We start from the raw sequence: 19,426 nt of genomic DNA on the forward strand, positions 1-19,426 counted from the left end.
CTTAGAGCTTTACTTCAAAAGCATTTTATAAAAAATAATAAAAAAAAAAAAATCAGATTTAAATCAAAATAACCCGTTTTTTTTTTTTTTTGGACATTTTATGTAAATCATTGATTTTTTATTTATTTTTTTTATCCACCATACAGGATCAAACAGCCTTTTTTACACAATGCACGGCATTAACTTCTTAAGTTCCACAGTGAGTATAACGAGCATTCTTTACTGACTATACACACCAATTTTACTGTTGTGGGTTTAGTAAAACTGTAAAAATGGCAATCGCCACTCCTATTCTGTTTATAATATTTCCAAACCTGAGCTGAAGGCTGCTTTAAGGGCTCTTTCTCACGGCCGATCCGTTCAGGTCCGCCTGTCGGTTTTTCAGGCGGACCCGAACGGATGCTCCATAGACCTCTATGGAGCGTCGGATGTCAGCGGTGACATGTCCGCTGACATCTGACCCGCTCCGATCCAAAAAAGTGTGACGGAGGAAAAACCTACTTTTCCATCCGTCTGCGGATCGGATCAGGTGATGATGACTCTGCGGTGCGTCCTCATCCGATCTCCCATAGGGAAGAGCGGCGCTCTGACAGGTCCGTCCCTACGCAGTGTGCAGAGACAGACCTGTCATCTTCCTGCTCAGCGGGGATCGACGGAGCGAACCCCCACTGAGCAAGCAGATATCCACGGGGTGGATCAGCACTGATCTGCCCCGTGTGAAAGAGCCCTAAAGCAGTAGTAAATTTTCACACTAGACATTATGAGAGACTTACCCTAAAATGAATCCCCCCCAGTGGTGTGCTGCACCATCTTCACCGTCTTCCTTCCGTGTTCGCAGACTGCGGACACTTGATTGGCCGAGCCGCGATGACATCACTCCTGCACGTGCGCGTGGGAGTCTCTACTGTGGGGCACAGCTCTGAAGGAATGGCACGGGTCTGCCGTTCTGTCAGAGCGCATGTACCAGTGACGTCACCGGATGCTGTTTGCGATAATATCTCCTAGACGGTGCACATTTAGGAGATATTCATTTTACCTACAGGTAAGCTTTATTAAAGGAAATACCGGGAGGTAAAAATCAAATATGAGTGTTTACTACCAATTTAAAGGCTTAGAGAAACCGTGTGAAACTGGCTTTAAAAACACGTGGCTGAGCCACGTTTTTAATGTGGTGGAACTCAACAGGTCCTTGTTTCTTTTGCTTTTGGAAGAAATTGAACGCTAAAAAATTATAAAAAGGGAACATTTAACAGAAAGTGTTGTACAATTGCATCATGCTGCCGTTTTAGGTGTATATAGCACCTAGCAGAAGCCAGGATGTTTAGCAGGAGGAGGTCAGTGAACTTCCATTCACCAATCTCCTCTGCACATAATGTGGACCCGGAGGTGCTCGGTGCTGAACACTTCCAGGTTCAGAGCTGTACTGTGCTAGTGCCCTAAGCAACTTTTTGTCTCCAGTCTACATCTGATGGGCATAGACAAGGCATCGGGGGACTCAAACCTATAATGTTTCTAAAAAGAGTACCTGTCAGAAAAAGACTCATACTACCCACTGTCACACCCTCTGCGCCCCTTTCCTTGACATACTTACCCTATCCCTTTAGCACTCTCTTACTGCTCATACACGTATTGCCATACCCTCCACTCTCCTCTCCTGCACATATTGTCTATTGTCATACCCTCCACACTCCTCTCCTGCACATGTTGTCTATTTTCATACTTTCCATGCGCCTCTCCTGCACGTAATGTCTATTGTCATACCCTCCACACTCCTCTCCTGCACCTGTTTTCCACTCTCATACCCTCAACGCTCCTCTCCTGCACATACTGCCTCCATCAAACTCTCCACACCTCTCTCCTGCACATATTGTCCATTTTCATACCCTCCACGCTCCTCTCCTGCACATAATGTCTATTGTCATACCCTCCACGCTCCTTTCCTGCACATATTTTCCACTGTCATACCCTCCACGCTCCTCTCCTGCACATATTTTCCACTGTCATACCCTCCACGTTCCTCTCCTGCACATACTGTCCATTTTCATACCCTCCACGCTCCTCTCCTGCACATATTGTCTATTTTCATACCCTCCAACCTCCTCTCCTGCATATATCGTCCATCGTCATACCCTCCACACTCCTCTCCTGCACACCATCATTTCTTTCTGCACTCCTTTTCTTTATATGCCTCTCCTGCACATACTGGCCATCATCACATCTTCCCTACTTCCGCTCACCGATCCCCTGCTGATCGGAGCAAAGCAGGTGGATGACAGGTCTGTGTCTGTTCAGTTTATGCAGAGCAGACACGGGCAGAGCCCGCTCTGCTCAATGGGCAGCTGGGTGTAAATGGACTTGGGTATCTTTTTACACCTGATTGCCCTCCAGTCGAATTCACCTGGATGGAGGAGGATGGATCCTCTTCTGGGTTTTTTTATTTATTTTTTCCTTTTTTAATGGACTGAATCTATACATGGGGGGGAATGGACCGTCTGATGAGTTTCACTTGAAAAACTGATATGACCCTTTGTGTGAAAGCGACCTAATCCATCAGACTGCATGTGAAGACCATGACTCTAAAAGGAAGCATTACGTGCTCTTTTATTTAACCAAGAACAACATTTTGAAACCAGAATTAAATCAGAAATGAAGTGACAGTACATTTTAATTGCATTACATTAAACAAAAACAAACCTCATCTTTGTCTAAAAACTTGGGCATCTGTTGGAATTTCTGAGGCTGAATTCACACACCACGCATGTTGCAATTAGCGCGTTTATGAGCAGTAAATGGAGTTTTAACTTGTTGCAGTGTATTTTTATTTTTTTAACGGCAGGAATCAAAAAACTTTATTTTTTTGTTATTGCTTTATTGTGCATTGCAGGATTTTGTGGTGTAAATAAGCTCTTAAACCCAAAAAATATATTGCAACTTAAGAGTCCTTGGTGTGGTGGATGCATTTGTTTTCTTTCATTTTTATTTATTTTTTTGTTATGCTTAAAGTGGTTGTAAACCCTTACAACCAACTTTGACCTACAGGTAAGCCTAGATTAAGGCTTACCTGTAGGTCCAAGAAATATCTCCTAAACCTATACGGTTTAGGAGATATTTACCCGAAGACAGCCACCGCTGTCTACGGCGCACAGGCGCACTGGGCAGGCCGCTGCGATATGTCGCGAGTGTCGGCTCCCGTGCGAATGCGCCGGAGTGACGTCATCGCGGCTCTGGCGAATCACAGCGCCGGAGCAGCGAGACCCGGAAGTCGCTCCGGGATACATGGCAGTGGCGAAGAGGAAGATGGTGGACTGCTTCGGCGGCTTCGTTCTCAGCTAAGTTATTCATAATGAGCTAGTATGCTATGCATACTAGCTCATTATGCCTTTGCCTTACAGGGTGTATTTTTTTTTTGTTTTTTAAATTTTGCCTTTACTTCCTCTTTAAATTTGCTTTATCTTCACCTGGTAATCCTGAAAAGAAAACACTTCCTGTCCCTGGGTGACTACATCACTTCTCCACTGTATCTATGGAGGAAGCCATGTTTGCTATCCTAAGCTGCTCTCCTGATATGGACTACAAACCATCCCCACTACATGGGGGGGAGGGACAGTGCAATTGGTAGGTTACAGAAGATAGCCAGGAAGGAAGATATTCTTTGGTGCAGCTCAAAGGAAGTGAAAAGAACACAGCGCTTTTGGCAGGTCCAATAAGTATTTCCTAAAAATGTTCTTAGCTTAAAAAATAGGCACCCGGCACATTTAAGGACACTAAACTGCAATATATTTCATATTTCTTCCTGGGTCGAGCTATCCTTTAAGCTTGGGGGAAAAAGTCATAGGACAAGAAGGACCATCAAGAGAGAACTTTGCTGAACTTTCAGTTCATCCATCTAATCTACATATGGAGAACATTCTTAATGCCGGCGCTGCAGGATGTTGGTAAGGGTAATTGGCTGGCGCACCTTTGAGGATTGGGAAGAGGCTGATGTCTGAGAAAGCAGCTGAGATAATCCTGGGCTTGAGAAGTTCCAGGAACCTCTACGGTCCATCTGTGATGCCGACTGTGACAGCTGGTGATAGATGTTTGGCTGCAAGGAGCCACCAGTAGACCTGTATAGAGCACAATAAGGATTCATTTGTTTCTAACACGGAGCATGGCGTTCAAATGGAACGGTTTACATTATAATAAAAAAAATAATAATAATGTGCACCTACTACAATGCTCAAAGCAACGTGAGAGTCTGAGAATATTAATACTAACATACAAAAAAAAAACAATAATACCTGGTTAAAATAATAAGCAGATCTTAACCACGGGTTTTACCCCCTTCAAGATCAGGCTATTTTTTTTGCTATTTGGCACTGTGATAATTTAACTGGCAATTGCTCGGTCATGCAACGCTGTACCCAAATAAAATTGATAAAAAAAAATTCACACAAAATTGTGCTTTCTTTTGGTGGTATTTGATCACCACTGTTTTTTTTGTTTTATTTTATATAACGGAAAAAGACTGAAAAGTGTGGGAAAAAAAACACCGTATTTGCCGGTGTATAAGGCGACCCTGCATATAAGACGACCCCCTAATCTTACAGGACAAAAACGCTTTTAAAACTGTACTTACCGTATAAGACGACCCGGCTTTCGAGGCTTCCGAGGCTTCATATTTCTTCCTTCTTCCTGCATTTGCTGGAGCCAATCACGGCGAGCGATGTATTCTATTAATGAATACAAAGCCTGCTTGGATTGGCAGAGGCTGTAACATCAGCCCGCGCCTCTCTGACTCTCCAAGCCAATCCGAGCAGGCTACAGAGTAGCCTGCTCGGATTGGCAGAGGTCGTTACTCCAATCCGAGCAGGCTTTGTATTCATTTGAATACATCGCTCACCAGGATTGGCTCAGCGGTATATACTGTATCTAGCCGAAGCTACATACAGTATTACCGAACACCAAGCAGCCATCCGAGGGGCTGACCCGGCATGTAAGACGACCCCTGCTTTTTGGCCAATTTTTTTACATGTAAAAGGTCGTCTTATACGCCGGAAAATACGGTATTTTTTACTTTCTGCCATAACACATATCCAAAAAAAATAAAAAAATCTAATTTCTTTTTAAATTTAGGTCAAAATATATTCTGCTACATGTCTTTGGTAAACAAAAAAAGAAAATCCCAGTAAGCGTATATTGATTGGTTTGAGTGAAAGTTATAGTGTCTACAAACTATGGTTTATATACTAGAATGTTTAGCTATTTTTTTAAGCGAATAATGGCGGAGATAGTGTGGTGGTAAATTTGACACTAACTGACACTGGGTGGGTAGTAGACCGACATTGACATCACCAGTGCCACTACTACAGTGCTAATCCTATACACTGGCACTGTACTAATGACATTGACTGGGAAGGGGTTAAAGTGGTTCTAAAGGCTCAAGGTTTTTTACCTTCATGCATGAAGGTAAAAAAAAAAAACTGTGCAGCAGGCCCCTAATACTCACCTGAGCCCCATCTCGATCTAGCGATGTGCATGAGAGCCTTTGCTCTCCAGGGACTCTCCCTCATTGGTTGAGACAGCAGCGGGAGCTATTGTGTCCTGCTGCTGTCAATCACAGCCACTGAGCCGATGAGAGGAGACAGGGGGGGTGGGAGCCGAGCTGCGGCTCTGTGTGTGAATGGGCATGCAGAGCCATGGCTCGGGTGCCCCCATTGCAAGCTGCTTGCTCAGTTCCCCATTGGAAACGTCATCTATAATGAAACGAATCTGGAAGGGCACGCAGTGACGCCACCACGCTACTCGAGAGGAGGACGGGCTCCGTACTTTGCCAGCCGGCTTTTGTTTTTAATGCAAATGATCTCATTTAATATGTAAGTGCAATACCATTTTTTTATTAAACTTATGAGCGGTATCACACTATGGGCAGTTTTTCTTTCTTTTGAGTTTGGTGCTACACCACCCACATACGGTATGATCCTATGAAACATCAGAGTGGGTTTTCCTGTTATGGTGGTCCAGTCCTGTATGATTCAAAGTGTCTTCAGTGTAAGCTAAAGGCCACGGCTGGGTTGTAGCCGAACGCTGCTCATGCTTTGCCATCTGGTAAGCAGATTCATATTCTGGTGGTCGGGCACTTTGTTTCTGTGTGGAGTCACCGAGGTGTTAATGGAGGATTAAAGTGGTTGTAAACCCTTACAAACCACTTTGACATGCAGGTAAGCCTAGATTAAGGCTTACCTGTAGGTCCAAGAAATATCTCCTAAACCTATACGGTTTAGGAGATATTTACTAAAAGACAGTCACAGCTGTCTACGGCGCATGTGCTGTAGACAGCGGCGTGCAGGGGCACGATCGCCGTTAGCAGCATGCCGCTGCTAATGGCGATATGCCGTTAGTGGCGGCTCCCGTGCGCATGCGCAGGAGTGACATCATCGCTGCTCCGGCGCTGTGAGTGGCCAGAGCAGCGATACCCGGAAGAAGATGGACGCTCCAGACTACAGGGGACAGCGGTGACTTCGCTGGCTCCTGTGTCAGGTAAGTGACACATAATGGGCTACTATGCGATGCATAGTAGCCCATTATGCTTTACCTTTACAGGGAGACAAAGAGCAAGTAAACCCATCAGGGTTTATTTCCTCTTTAACTAATGTAAATGTACGATTTATATTTATATTATTTATTTATGGTTTTCATTTTTCTGCTAATAATCAATTGTTGATATTGGCGCAGCTCCATATGTCTTTTACATTATTACAGTAATCAGTGCTAAAAAAAATGCACTGACATTGTACTAATGCCATTGACAGGGAAGGGGTTAATAGGGGCGATCAAGGAGTTAGATGTGTCCCCTCAGTGTGTTTCTAACTGTATGGGGGATGGGCTGCCTGGGATAACGCACAGATCCGTCTTCCTGCATAGCAGAAAGACAGGATGTGTGTCATTGCCTGACAGAACGGAGATCTGCCTTGTTTACTATGGAAGATCCCTGTTCTGTCTCTGTGCTGATTGGCTCCCCTGCTGGCCAATCAGTGCCCACAGATCGCCATGTATGAGCCCGACGTACACCTATGGCTGGTCGACAAGTGGTTTACATCCTTGGGTAATCAAAGTGTTAAGTGTGTACCTAACAAGTGTTAAAGTGGTTGTAAACCCTTTACAACCACTTTTTACTACAGGTAAGCCTATAATAAGGCTTACCTGTAGCTACCCTGGGTATCTCCTAAACCACGGTTTAGGAGATATCCCCTGTATCTGCATGTGCCGACATCATCGGCACATGCGCACTGAAGCAATGGCAGTATGTGCCGTCGCCTCAGTTAGACTGTGCCGTTAATGGCGGCTCCCACGCGGGGGAGTGATCGCGGCTTCGGGCCAATCACAGCGCCGGAGCCCTCAATATCCGAAAGTAACTCTGGGAGCGGTGAACAAGGATCGCTGTGAGGGCTTTGATCTAAGGTAAGTAATACATAATGAGCTAGTATGCTATGCATACTAGCTAGGGGTGCAACGGATCAAAAAACTCACGGATCGGATCGTTCCTCGGATCAGAGTCACGGATCGGATCATTTTTCGGATCAGCAAATAATAATTGAATTTGAAAAAACCTGTGATATCCACCTGTAATATCCACAATCTCCCCCACTGTAATATACCGTATATTCTCGAGTATAGGTCGATCCGAGTATAAGCCGAGGCCCCTAATTTACCACAAAAAAACTGGGAAAACTTATTGACTCGTGTATAAGCCGAGGGTGAGACATCCCTGTGTCCATCCCTGTGTCCTGTCCATCGCTGTGTCCCGTCCATCGCTGTGTCCATCCCTGCCTACCTGTGCCAATCTGCAGCCTCTGTGTGCCATGCCGCACCTCTCCTTCTCGTCTGACAGACGGCGGCCATTCAACTGTTCAAAAGCCGCGCCTCCCTGTCTGTGATAGGCGGAACACTCAATTTCCCAGCAGTCAGTGTTCCGCCTATCACGGACATCCTCTCATCCTCGTCCATAGTATGAGAATGAGCGGATGTCCGTGATAGGCGGAACACTGACTGCTGGGAAATTGAGTGTTCCGCCTATCACAGACAGGGAGGCGCGGCTTTTGAATAGTGGAATGGCCGCCGTCTGTCTACCTGATCTCCGTGACTCGAGTATAAGCCGAGGGGGGCACTTTCAGCCTAAAAAAAGGGGCTGAAAATCTCGGCTTATACTCGAGTATATACGGTACATCTCCCCCACTGTAATATCCACGTCATCTCCCCAATTGGCTGAGCATGGCTGGGTATCACCGAGTATTGCAGGGTATTGCAGAGTATTGCCAGGGCTTAACATTGTGATTGCCCCTGGTGTTAACCCCTTCCCTGCCAGTGTCATTTTTACAGTAACAGTTTTTGCACTGATCACTGTAATAATGTCACTGGTTCCCAAAAAAAGTGTCAAAAGTGTCCTATTTGTCCGCTGCAATGTCCCACTAAAAATCGCTGATCGCCACCATTACTAGTAGAAAAAAAATTGCTAAAAATCCCATAAAAATATCCCATAGTTTGGTTTGCTTGAAAGTTATACAATCAATTTACACTTATTAGGAATTTAATTACCAAAAATATGTAGCAGAATACATATTGGCTTAAATTAATGAAGAAGTTCGATTTTTATTTTTTTACATTTTTTATTAGATATGTAGTATAGCACAAAGTAAAAAAAATATTGTTTTTGTTTTTTTTTCAAAATTGTCGCTCTTTTTTTGTTTATAGCACAAAAAATAAAAACCGCAGAGGTGATCAAATACCACCAAAAGAAAGCTCTATTTGTGGGGAAAATAGTAAGGCAGTGCCGTATCGCAAAAAGTGGCCTGGTCGTTTAGGGGGTAAAAACCTTCCGGGGCTGAAGTCGTTAACCGAGTTTCTTTAATGTGAACTATAATAAGATCTAATTTACTCAAAAGAAAGGGCGTAACACATGTTAAAGCTGGACTCCAGGAATTCAGTCACTTTCTATACTGTTCTGCATTATTAGGAGTTAAGTCCAACGAGGTGCATGCCACCTCGTGGACTTATCGGTTTATCAATATGTAATTTTACTTAGTGCTAGGAACAGAACTGTTGCTATACTTCCGGCACTCTGACCCCAGATCCTGCCGCTGCAGTGTTGTATAGAGCTGCTCCGCCCACCCCCCCCCTCCTTCTGCCCAATCACAGAGCACTTTGTATTAAGTGAACTCATTCACTTCTGTGATTGAACTGACAAATAATTTGCTGCACTGCAATCCAAATGAACCAATATGGTATGTGACAACATAACATATAACAAAAAATCAAATACCTAAAATGTCCCAAATACTGTAGTCCAAAAAAAGATGTGATGAAATGATGATCCTCCAAAAACATTTCTCAGAGACTTGATCCCGCTTACTGGAACAATATGACGAATATTATGAGTCATATCTCACTTGTATTGGTTATTCCTTCACAAAATGTTTCCATTTACCTCCTGCAAGAACGCCACAATGTGCATCAGCTCTCCGACCATTATCACCACGAATGTCCCCGAAAGGAGAAGAAAAATCTCCACATATTAGGAGATCCAACTAAAATGACTTTAATAAAGGCTGTATAAAAAAAATTCCAAGACTGAATAGAGCTCACAATATCGCCTTCCTTCTGTAAAAAATAACCGTCAGGGCTGGGCTCAGCCCTTCCCTCTCTGAGCTGGCCCCTCAGCTGTCGGCTAATTGCCAGCTATTATCTCTCCACAGTGACTCACCTGTTGATGATATCCTGCTCGTCAGTCCTGCCACTTAAGCCGTCCAGCCCAGAGGATCTCTGCCTTCACCTTGGTCAACATCACAGAGACGCTCTCCTGCATTCCTGTTAAAAGACTTGCTTGGCTGACATCCCTTCTGGCTCCAGATCCTGCTTGCTCTTTTACTATGCTCATCTCCGACTCCATGACGTTTGGCTTGTCTTACTATCCGTTCCTGAACTCTGGCTCTGTTTTTACTACGTTTGTTCTATTCACTTTTTATTATTAAACAAGCGTGATTTAACTGTGTACCTCTGTCTTGGTCTGATTTCATGGTTTCTGACAAAAACGTGATTACATCATAGGCTCTACCCTACACGTTTCGTCACAACTGACGTCTTGCTGAAATAACCTATACAAGCGAGATATAACTCTTTATATTATTAGTCATGTCATTCCGGTAAGCGGGATTGAGTCTGTGTGGTGGTCATGGAGCATTCTATGAGAGGTATTTTTGGAGGATCATTTCATCACATCTTTTTTTGGACTATGTGAGACATTTTATTTATTTTATGTATTTGATTTTTTGTTGTATATTATTTTGTCACATACTATAATGTTTCATTTGGATTGCAGCACAGCACATTATTTATTGTCTATTTGTTGCTGTAAAAAATATCCCATGGCGTGCTGGCAGCTCTTATCTCTATTTATTAATGATTGTTTTTCACCACTAGCCTGGTTTAATTTCACATACCGTATATACTCGAGTATAGGCCGACCCGAATATAAGCCGAGGCCCCCAATTTACCCCCAAAAAACTGGAAAACTTATTGACTCGTGTATAAGCCGAGGGTGAGACATGGCTGTCCATCCCTGTGTGTCCGTCCATCCCTGTGTGTGTGTCCGTCCATCCCTGTGTGTGTGTCCGTCCATCCCTGTGTGTGTGTCCGTCCATCCATCCATCCCTGTGTGTGTGTCCATCCATCCATCCCTGTGTGTGTGTCCATCCATCCATCCATCCATCCATCCCTGTGTGTGTGTCCATCCATCCATCCATCCCTGTGTGTGTGTCCATCCATCCATCCATCCCTGTGTGTGTGTGTCCATCCATCCATCCCTGTGTGTGTGTGTCCGTGCAGCCTTGTGTGTGTGTCCAGCCTACCTGTGTCCCGAGCCTGTGTCCCGAGCCTCCGTCCCGAGCCTCCGTCCCGAGCCTCCGTCCCGAGCCTCCGTCCCGAGCCTCCGTCCCGAGCCGCCGTCCCGAGCCGCCGTCCCGAGCCGCCGTCCCGAGCCGCCGTCCCGAGCCGTCGTCCCGAGCCTCCTCCGTCCTTCCAAGATCGCCGCTCTTCTCGGCGGCCATTCTAAAATTCAAAAGCCGCGCCTCCGCCTTCGCCTGTGATAGGCGGAACACTGAATTTCCCAGAAGCCTGTGTTCCGCCTATCACGGACATCGTCTCATCCTCGTCCGTAGTACGAGGATGAGCGGATGTCCGTGATAGGCGGAACACTGACTGCTGGGAAATTCAGTGTTCCGCCTATCACAGGCGAAGGCGGAGGCGGAGGCGCGGCTTTTGAATTTTAGAATGTCCGCTGTCTGTCTGCTCGATACGCTGATCGAGCAGTCAGACAGCGGTGACTCGAGTATAAGCCGAGGGGGCACTTTCAGCCTCAAAAAAGAGGCTGAAAATCTCGGCTTATACTCGAGTATATACGGTACATATTATGTCAATAAACAGCAGAGGGGAGAGATGCTGTGTGTGAAAATGCACCGTCTCTTCTGTCAGAGCCCCGGGAGTATAGTGGTAGCTGTACTCCCGGAGCTCTGTAAAAACTGGTCAATGTAAACTGGACTTAACTCAAGGTATGCCACCACATTTTATAAAGTGGCTGAAGTCCTGCAGTTCAGTTTTAAGATAGCTACATCTATTAAACCATGGGTCTTCAAACTACGGCCCTCCAGTTGTTCAGGAACTACAATTCCCATCATGCCTAGTCATGTCTGTGAATGTCAGAGCTGCACAATGCCTCATGGGATGTGTAGTTTTGCAACAGCTGGAGGGCCGTAGTTTGAGGATCCCTGGCTTAAACCAACATCCACTTATTTACCTTAATTGATAATTGTTTACCTTAATGAGCCTGTAGTATTCATTTTGTGGGGATTGTGACCTGTAAAATGACAGATTGCTTACTACACATAAACAAGTAAACTTTAGAAAATATGCTTTGCTGTGGGGACAAGTGCAAAATCATGCATGTTCACACAATGCACAAAAAAAAAAGGTGCATCCCTTTTGCAAGCACAAATGGTGCCATTGATTCGTAATATATGTATAAACCTTGTGAACTGCCAAAACTAAAAACTCAAAAAAACTACTTTTTTTGAATAAAACCTCAAAAACGCAAAAAATAAAAATAACAAAATACTAGAAAATAGCTGCCAGCACTCACCACTTCCTCAAAATGTGACAATGTGAACATATATACCCAATGTGCAGCGCTAATGTGTAGCGCCGCACAGTGCCTATATATGTTCACATTGATTCTTAACCACTTTAAGACCGGGCCTCTTTTTTAGATGTGGTGTTTACAAGTTAAAAACAGGTTTTTTTTTTTTTTTTTGCTAGAAAATTACTTAGAACCCCCAAACATTCTACATTTTTTTTCTAACACCCTAGAGAATAAAATGGCGGTCGTTGCAATACTTTCTGTCACACCGTATTTGCACAGCGGTCTTACAAGCACACTTTTTTTTTTTTAAATACACTTTTTTGTATTAAAAAATAAGACAGTAAAGTTAGCCTGATTTAAAAAAAAATTATATTGTGAAAGATAATGTTATGCTGAGTAAATTGATACCCAACATGTCATGCTTCAAAATTGCGCCCACTCGTGGAATGGTGACAAACTTTTACCCTTAAAAATCTCCATAGGCGACATTTAAAAAATTCGACAGGTTGCATGTTTTGAGTTACAGAGGAGGTCTAGGGCGAGAATTATTGCTCTCGCTCTACCGATCGCGTTGATACCTCTCATGTGTGATTTTAACACAGTTTTCATATGCGGGCTCTACTCACGTATGCGTTCACTTCTGCATGCAAGCTCGACGGGATGGGGCGCGTTTAAAAAATATATTTTTTCCTTATTTATTTTACCTTTTACTTTTTATTTTTACACTGTTTTAAAAAAAAAAAAACTAAAAAAAAACTGTCACTTTTATTCCTATTACAAGGAATGTAAACATCCCTTGTAATAGAAGAAAAGCAGGGCAGGACCTCTAAATATGAGATCTGGGGGGTCAAAAAGACCTCAGATCTCATATTTACACTAAAATGCAATAAAAAAAATAAATTGTAATTTAAAAAAAAAAAAAATGGCCCTTTAAGAGCTATGGGCAGAAGTGACGTTATGACGTTGCTTTTGCCCTGCAGTGTCTTGGAGATGGGTGGGGGCCATCTTCCTCTCACTTGTCTCCATGTCAGCCCAGAAGACAGGCGCGATCGGCTCCGACGCTACCGGCGGCTCCAGTAAGCGGGAGAGGGCACCGGATCGCGGCAGGAGCGGGGGGTAAAAGTGATCTTCTGCGAATTCGCTGCAGAGACCACTTACATCTTGTAACGGACCGTTGGCCGAAAAAACGGGGATACTGGGGTTATGGCAGCCTGTTCTCCCACCGGGCCACGCCCCCAACATATTACACTCCGCCTCCTGGAGCATAGTCATGGGGAATGTCCTCTGGCATGGAGTGGGCACAAGATGGCAGAGGGTACAGCCTCAGCAGGAGGGTCACTGTTCTAGCAAGGAGAGGAGTGGGGCAGAGACTTGTGTTCTTGGCGCCAATCCCAATCCCCTCCTACAGTTGTGCACTTTTGTGTGATTTTAGCGAGTAGTGAAGCTCACTGAAATGAATGGGCTGCCCTAAACACAACAAGCACATGCACTGCTACACCTGCATAGATGTGAGCGGAGCCTAAGATCTCATAGGGAAGGTAAAACTATGCCTGAAACAATGTATACTGTACATTGCTTATGTAATCAATAGTCTGCACCAGGGGCCGCAATTCACACATTTAATTGTTGATCTACATTAGGGTTTCCACGGCTTCACACCAAACCTGAACACTTTAGCGGCACAGGGCAATTTTTTTTTTCCCCGTAGTGAACATTATAGGATTATAAAATACCTGGGACACCTTTGAGTGCCCCAAGGAGAGTAGTAATGTGGCGCTCATATTGTGTCACAGTGAACAGTGGGTGTAGCCAAATTGCTCTGGCTGACATCACCTCACCCTTCAGTGATGTGGAACCTGCCGGTCAGAATAATGTGTCTGGGTTTCAGGCGGACTGAAACCTGGACACATGATTCAAAACCTAGACTGTCTGGGTGATTCTTGGACAGGTGGCAACCCTAATCTATATTACCCAGGGTGAATCCTGGACAGGTGGCAACCCTAATCTAAATTACCCAGGGTGAATTCTGGACAGGTGGCAACCATAATCTAAATTACCCAGGGTGAATCCTGGACAGGTGGCAGCCATAATCTACATTACCCAGGGTGAATCCTGGACAGGTGGCAACCATAATCTACATTACCCAGGGTGAATCCTGGACAGGTGGCAACCCTAATCTAAATTACCCAGGGTGAATCCTGGACAGGTGGCAGCCCTAATCTAAATTACCCAGGGTGAATCCTGGACAGGTGGCAGCCATAATCTACATTACCCAGGGTGAATTCTGGACAGGTGGCAACCCTAATCTACATTACCCAGGGTGAATCCTGGACAGGTGGCAACCCTAATCTAAATTACCCAGGGTGAATCCTGGACAGGTGGCAGCCATAATCTAAATTACCCAGGGTGAATCCTGGACAGGTGGCAGCCATAATCTACATTACTCAGGGTGAATTCTGGACAGGTGGCAACCCTAATCTACATTACCCAGGGTGAATCCTGGACAGGTGGCAACCCTAATCTACATTACCCAGGGTGAATCCTGGACAGGTGGCAACCCTAATCTACGTTACCCAGGGTGAATCCTGGACAGGTGGCAGCCATAATCTACATTACCCAGGGTGAATCCTGGACAGATGGCAACCCTAATCTACATTACCCAGGGTGAATCCTGGACAGGTGGCAACCCTAATCTACATTACCCAGGGTGAATCCTGGACAGGTGGCAGCCGTAATCTACGTTACCCAGGGTGAATCCTGGACAGTTGGCAACCCTAACCTAAATTGCCCAGGGTGAATCCTGGACAGGTGGCAACCCTAATCTACATTACCCAGGGTGAATCCTGGACAGATGGCAACCCTAATCTACATTACCCAGGGTGAATCCTGGACAGGTGGCAGCCCTAATCTACATTACCCAGGGTGAATCCTGGACAGGTGGCAACCCTAATCTACATTAGCCAGGATCTAAAAAGGTAAAAAAACTTGTTCTGCCCAAAAATGGTGGCCCGCTACCCCTACTGATAATTAAAGTGGCTGTAGCTATCTATATACTGTATATCCGCTCCTCTGAGGTCCTCCTGCTTTGTAGCTCCTTTGTTACCTCCTCTCATGCTCGCCTTCAAGACTTCTCCAGAGCCTTTCCCATCCTCTGGAACTCCCTGCCCCTGTCTGTCCGCTCAGCCCCTACCCTGTCCACCTTTAAGAGTTCCCTGAAAACTCATTTATTCAGGGAAGTCTATCCCACACTCACTTAACTGTCCCCGAGCCACCCCCCATCAAATCATTCTCTGCAGCTATTTCCTTTTGTACCCCCACCCCCTCCCTTTAGAATGTAAGCTCTACGAGCCGGGCCCTCCTGTACCTTTTGTATTGTACTGTAATTGTGTTGTCCCCCCTATACATTGTAAAGCGCTGCGTAAACTGTTGGCGCTATATAAAATCGATAATAATAATAATATCACGTACAGTAATTGAAGTTACCAGGTAAATTAACATAACCAATATAAACAGAACAGAATTGAAGTTCCTTTTATCAGCTTTCAATATAAATCTCTCAAAAAATGTCAAAATGTAATAAAGAAGTGTAAAAATCATTTGATTTGTCTATTCTCCACCATCAAATTACAACATAGAAACTGTATGAACTCACCTTGGCATCTCTCACGGGGTGAGCTTATCAGTGACAGTCTGGTTGGTGCAGCAATAGTAAACTAGGAAAATATAATATTATAAATCAATAGAAGTACACTGTGTACATAAAAGTGGTACTAAACCAAAAATGTACTATATTGCAGTTTACCAATTAAATGTGGGGGGTGCATTCGTTTTCATATTTTAGGCATTTTTCGCCCTCTGTTTTCCCCTGGTGATCTGACCAGTAACACACCTCCTGCATTAGGCTGGATTCACACCTATGCAGTTTTAGTGCTTTTTGCATTTTGCAGATTTGCACTACAGTCCATTTAACATGGTTTCCTATGGAACACGTTTTGTAGTGCAAATCTGCAAAATGCAAAAAGCACTAAAATTGCCATAGGTGTGAATCCAGCCTTAGAGCGCTCCCACTCTGGAGGAAGGAGCACAGGGGGCGAATTTGGACAGCAGAATTGTCAGTCTGGGGTAAGGAGAGTGTTATGCCACGTACACACGATCAGATTGTCCGGCGTACTTAGTCCGCCGAAACGCATTTCAGCGGACAATTCGATCGTGTGTGGGCTTCAGCGGACTTTTCCAGCGTGAAGTCCGGCGGACTAAGAAAGTATTTTTGAACTCCAATCTTCCCGTCAGACTTGGGTTTCAGTGGACAATACGTTCGTCAGTATGCTAGTCCGGCGGACTATGAATGACGCATGCTCTGAAGCAAGTACGAAAAAGGAAGCTATTGGCTACTGGCTATTGAACTTCCTTTTTCTAGTCCCGTCGTACGTGCTGTACGTCATCGCGCTAGCAAACGCCGGACTTTCTGTGTGTGACCAAGTCCGTTCGGTAGAAAGTCTGCCGGACTATCCGCGGGATTGTATGTCGGACTAAGTACGCCAGACAATTTGATCGCGTGTACGCGGCATTAGATGTACTAGAAGATTTAGACGCCCGCTTGCTGACCAGGACTTTTCTGGCCCTTTTTATTTACTAGTTTAAATCTGTATTTTTTTGTTCGAAAAATTACTTATTTTTTAGCAGAGACCCACAACACAATTTTTGGGGGAAAAATACACTTTAGTCAATTTAAAACCACAAAACCCAATATATACCCCAATTTTTTTGTAAAACATGAAAGATGATATTACGCCAAATAAATAGATACCAGTCATGCTTTAAAATTGCGCACACTCGTGGAATGGCGACAAACTACGGTAAAATCTCCATAGGCGATGCTTCCAATTTTTTTACAGGTTACCAGGTTTAGAGTTACAGAGGAGGTCTAGAGCTACAATTATTATTTTTATCCTCCCTCTAATGTTCGCGGCGATACCTCACATGTGTGCTATGAACGCCGTTTACATATGCGTTTGCGACTGATGTATGTGTTCGCTTCTGGGAACAAAGATCAAGGATCCCTCTAGGTACTGCCCCTTAGAGGGCTGGTGCAAGGATTTTTGACACCCTAGGCCAGTGACGGTGAACCTTGGCACCCCAAGATGTTTTGGAACTACATTTCCCATCATTCTCAACTACATTGCAGAGTGCATGATCATCATGGGAAATGTAGTTCCAAAACATCTGGGGTGCCAAGTTTTGCCATCACTGGCCTAGGCTAAACCTCATTCTGACGCCCCCCCCCCCCTTGGCTCCACCCCATTTGCCCTGCCCATGTATACCCCACTTTCATCAAAGATAACCTGGTCTTTTAACGCCTCTGTGACCAGCCGGCCACACCGCCGTTTTTTGGGCGTGTCAGTAAAAAGTGTAAGCTTGAGCAATGCTGGCAAACGGAGGGAGGGGGGTTGTCGCCCCCCCCCCCCCCGCGCTGCTTCTGAAAGCGTTCCAGCAGCTCATGAGCCACTTGGATTGCTTTCATTAGAAAGTCAGCCGCCGGCTGAAAAAAAAAAACATACCGGGTTTATGGCTGATAGCTTCAACCATAACTCCAGTAAACCACTTAAAAGCTGCAACGTATACATAAATATTGCGGTCTTGAAGAGGATACACTAACAAACTGCCAAACTCCAACTTACACTTTATAATCAGCAGTGGTGGCCCATCCATAGGGGGTACAGGGGCGCTGCCCCCCCATTAATGCATCCGGCCCCCTAATCTACATGCTCGGCGCCGGGCGCATGGATTCCAATGGGGGATTTTTTTTTTTTTTAAGCACATGAGCAAAGCCTGGAGCTCTAATAGGTTTCAAAAAAGAGTGGGCTCGGGGCACAGTGCACTGCGCCCCAAGCCCACCCAGTTATGTGACAATAACGAGTGAATATTCTGCCTCCCAGCCAATCGGGAAGCAGGTCCTGATTTCCTGATTGGCCAAAAGAAGAAACTACCCTACTGGCCAAGGGCGGAGATGCACCGCAAGGACACCGCCATAATGCTGAGGAAACACACAACGAGGACACCACCATGATGCCGAGGAGGAGACGCACGGCGAGGAAACCACAGTGAGACAGAGGAGGAGATGTGCGGCGAGTAGGGAAGCACTGCCTGGGGTAAGTGTTGCATATGACTAATTGACTGAATTGGGGGATGTGCGGGTGACCCTACTGGGAGGGGAAGGGTGGCTTTTCACTGTTTGCCACCCCCCCCCCCCCCCCAAAAAAAATAATAATATCACTGGCCGCCACTATTAGTTACAGCAAACTGTCCTGTCCCTTTTGGGATAAAGGTTTTACAAGAATGAAAGTTTATTATTATGAAAACCGCTGCCAGTGGTAAATGGCTCTCCTTAATGGCTTTTTCTGGCCAACAGACTTACTGCCCAGATCACCAGGTGAAAATAAGGGAACGAAAGCCTAGAAAAGAAAACAAATGCAGCCACCACATCTAAGGATTGGTAAGCTGCAAGAAGATAACAAATATTTGCTATTGGGTATAATACCGCTTTAAGGCCTCGTTCACGTCTAGCGATCATGTTTTTCTAGCTTTTTTTTTTTGTATTTGCAGCGACACCGCTCCAAAAATGCGCCAAACTACCTCCTGTACCTTTTTTTTTTTGGAGCAGACTTTTTTCAAACAGCATGATTTTGGGCCTGACAAAACACCCACGTTCTTGGCGCCTTTGCGGAGCCATTAGGATGAATAGCACCCAAGCGTATATTGCGCGTTTTGCTGCGATTTTAGCGCAATTTCCGATGCACTGAAGTGTGAACAGGGCCTACAGCAAATATTAGCCTGACTTACATTTGTTTTCTTCTGAGGTGTGCTTGAAGCAAAATCCACTGATTCAGCACTATGAAAAAATAAATATAGAATATGATAAGTATATATGATACTAGTAGTAAAATTCATCCATTTACCTTTCAGAAATGTAAACGCTCAACATGGAAAGTCACCTGTATCTCACCTTTCAGTGTAGAATCGGAGGAAAATAGAGAAAGAGAGGGGAAAACATACAGGGAATTCAATAAATATGTACCAACACCTTTTTGCTGGCGGTATGGTCCCTTTTAAAACAGCCTGGGTCTAGTTCAAGGAAGCCTTGCAACAGTTTTGCAACGTTTTCTGACACGAGCACCATATTGAAGCAAGTTTTTGTCATTACCATTTTTAGAACCTGTTGCTATGGTTGTGATTTATTCTGAAAGAATTAGGCGTCTT

At 44.8% G+C, this 19,426-nt stretch overlaps 1 protein-coding gene across 2 annotated transcripts in view; it reads right to left on the reverse strand.

Moving 5' to 3' along the window:
* Positions 1-2,571: 2,571 nt before the first annotated feature.
* Positions 2,572-19,426, reverse strand: part of LOC143959300 (putative E3 SUMO-protein ligase RNF212) — a 75,832-nt gene continuing 58,977 nt past the window's right edge. For both annotated transcript variants that reach the window (XM_077467983.1, XM_077467982.1), the window contains 4 exons: positions 19,010-19,058; positions 15,822-15,882; positions 11,848-11,887; positions 2,572-4,106 (listed from right to left, as the gene is read on the reverse strand). In XM_077467983.1, coding sequence (XP_077324109.1) covers positions 3,911-4,106; positions 11,848-11,887; positions 15,822-15,882; positions 19,010-19,058 — 346 coding nt within the window. In that variant the 3' untranslated portion in view covers positions 2,572-3,910. The remainder of the gene's footprint in view (positions 4,107-11,847; positions 11,888-15,821; positions 15,883-19,009; positions 19,059-19,426) is intronic.

Source organism: Lithobates pipiens, unplaced genomic scaffold (genome assembly GCF_037356315.1).
Source record: "Lithobates pipiens isolate NorthernLeopardFrog02 unplaced genomic scaffold, aLitPip1_a1.2 Scaffold_7, whole genome shotgun sequence".
NCBI lineage: Eukaryota > Metazoa > Chordata > Amphibia > Anura > Ranidae > Lithobates > Lithobates pipiens.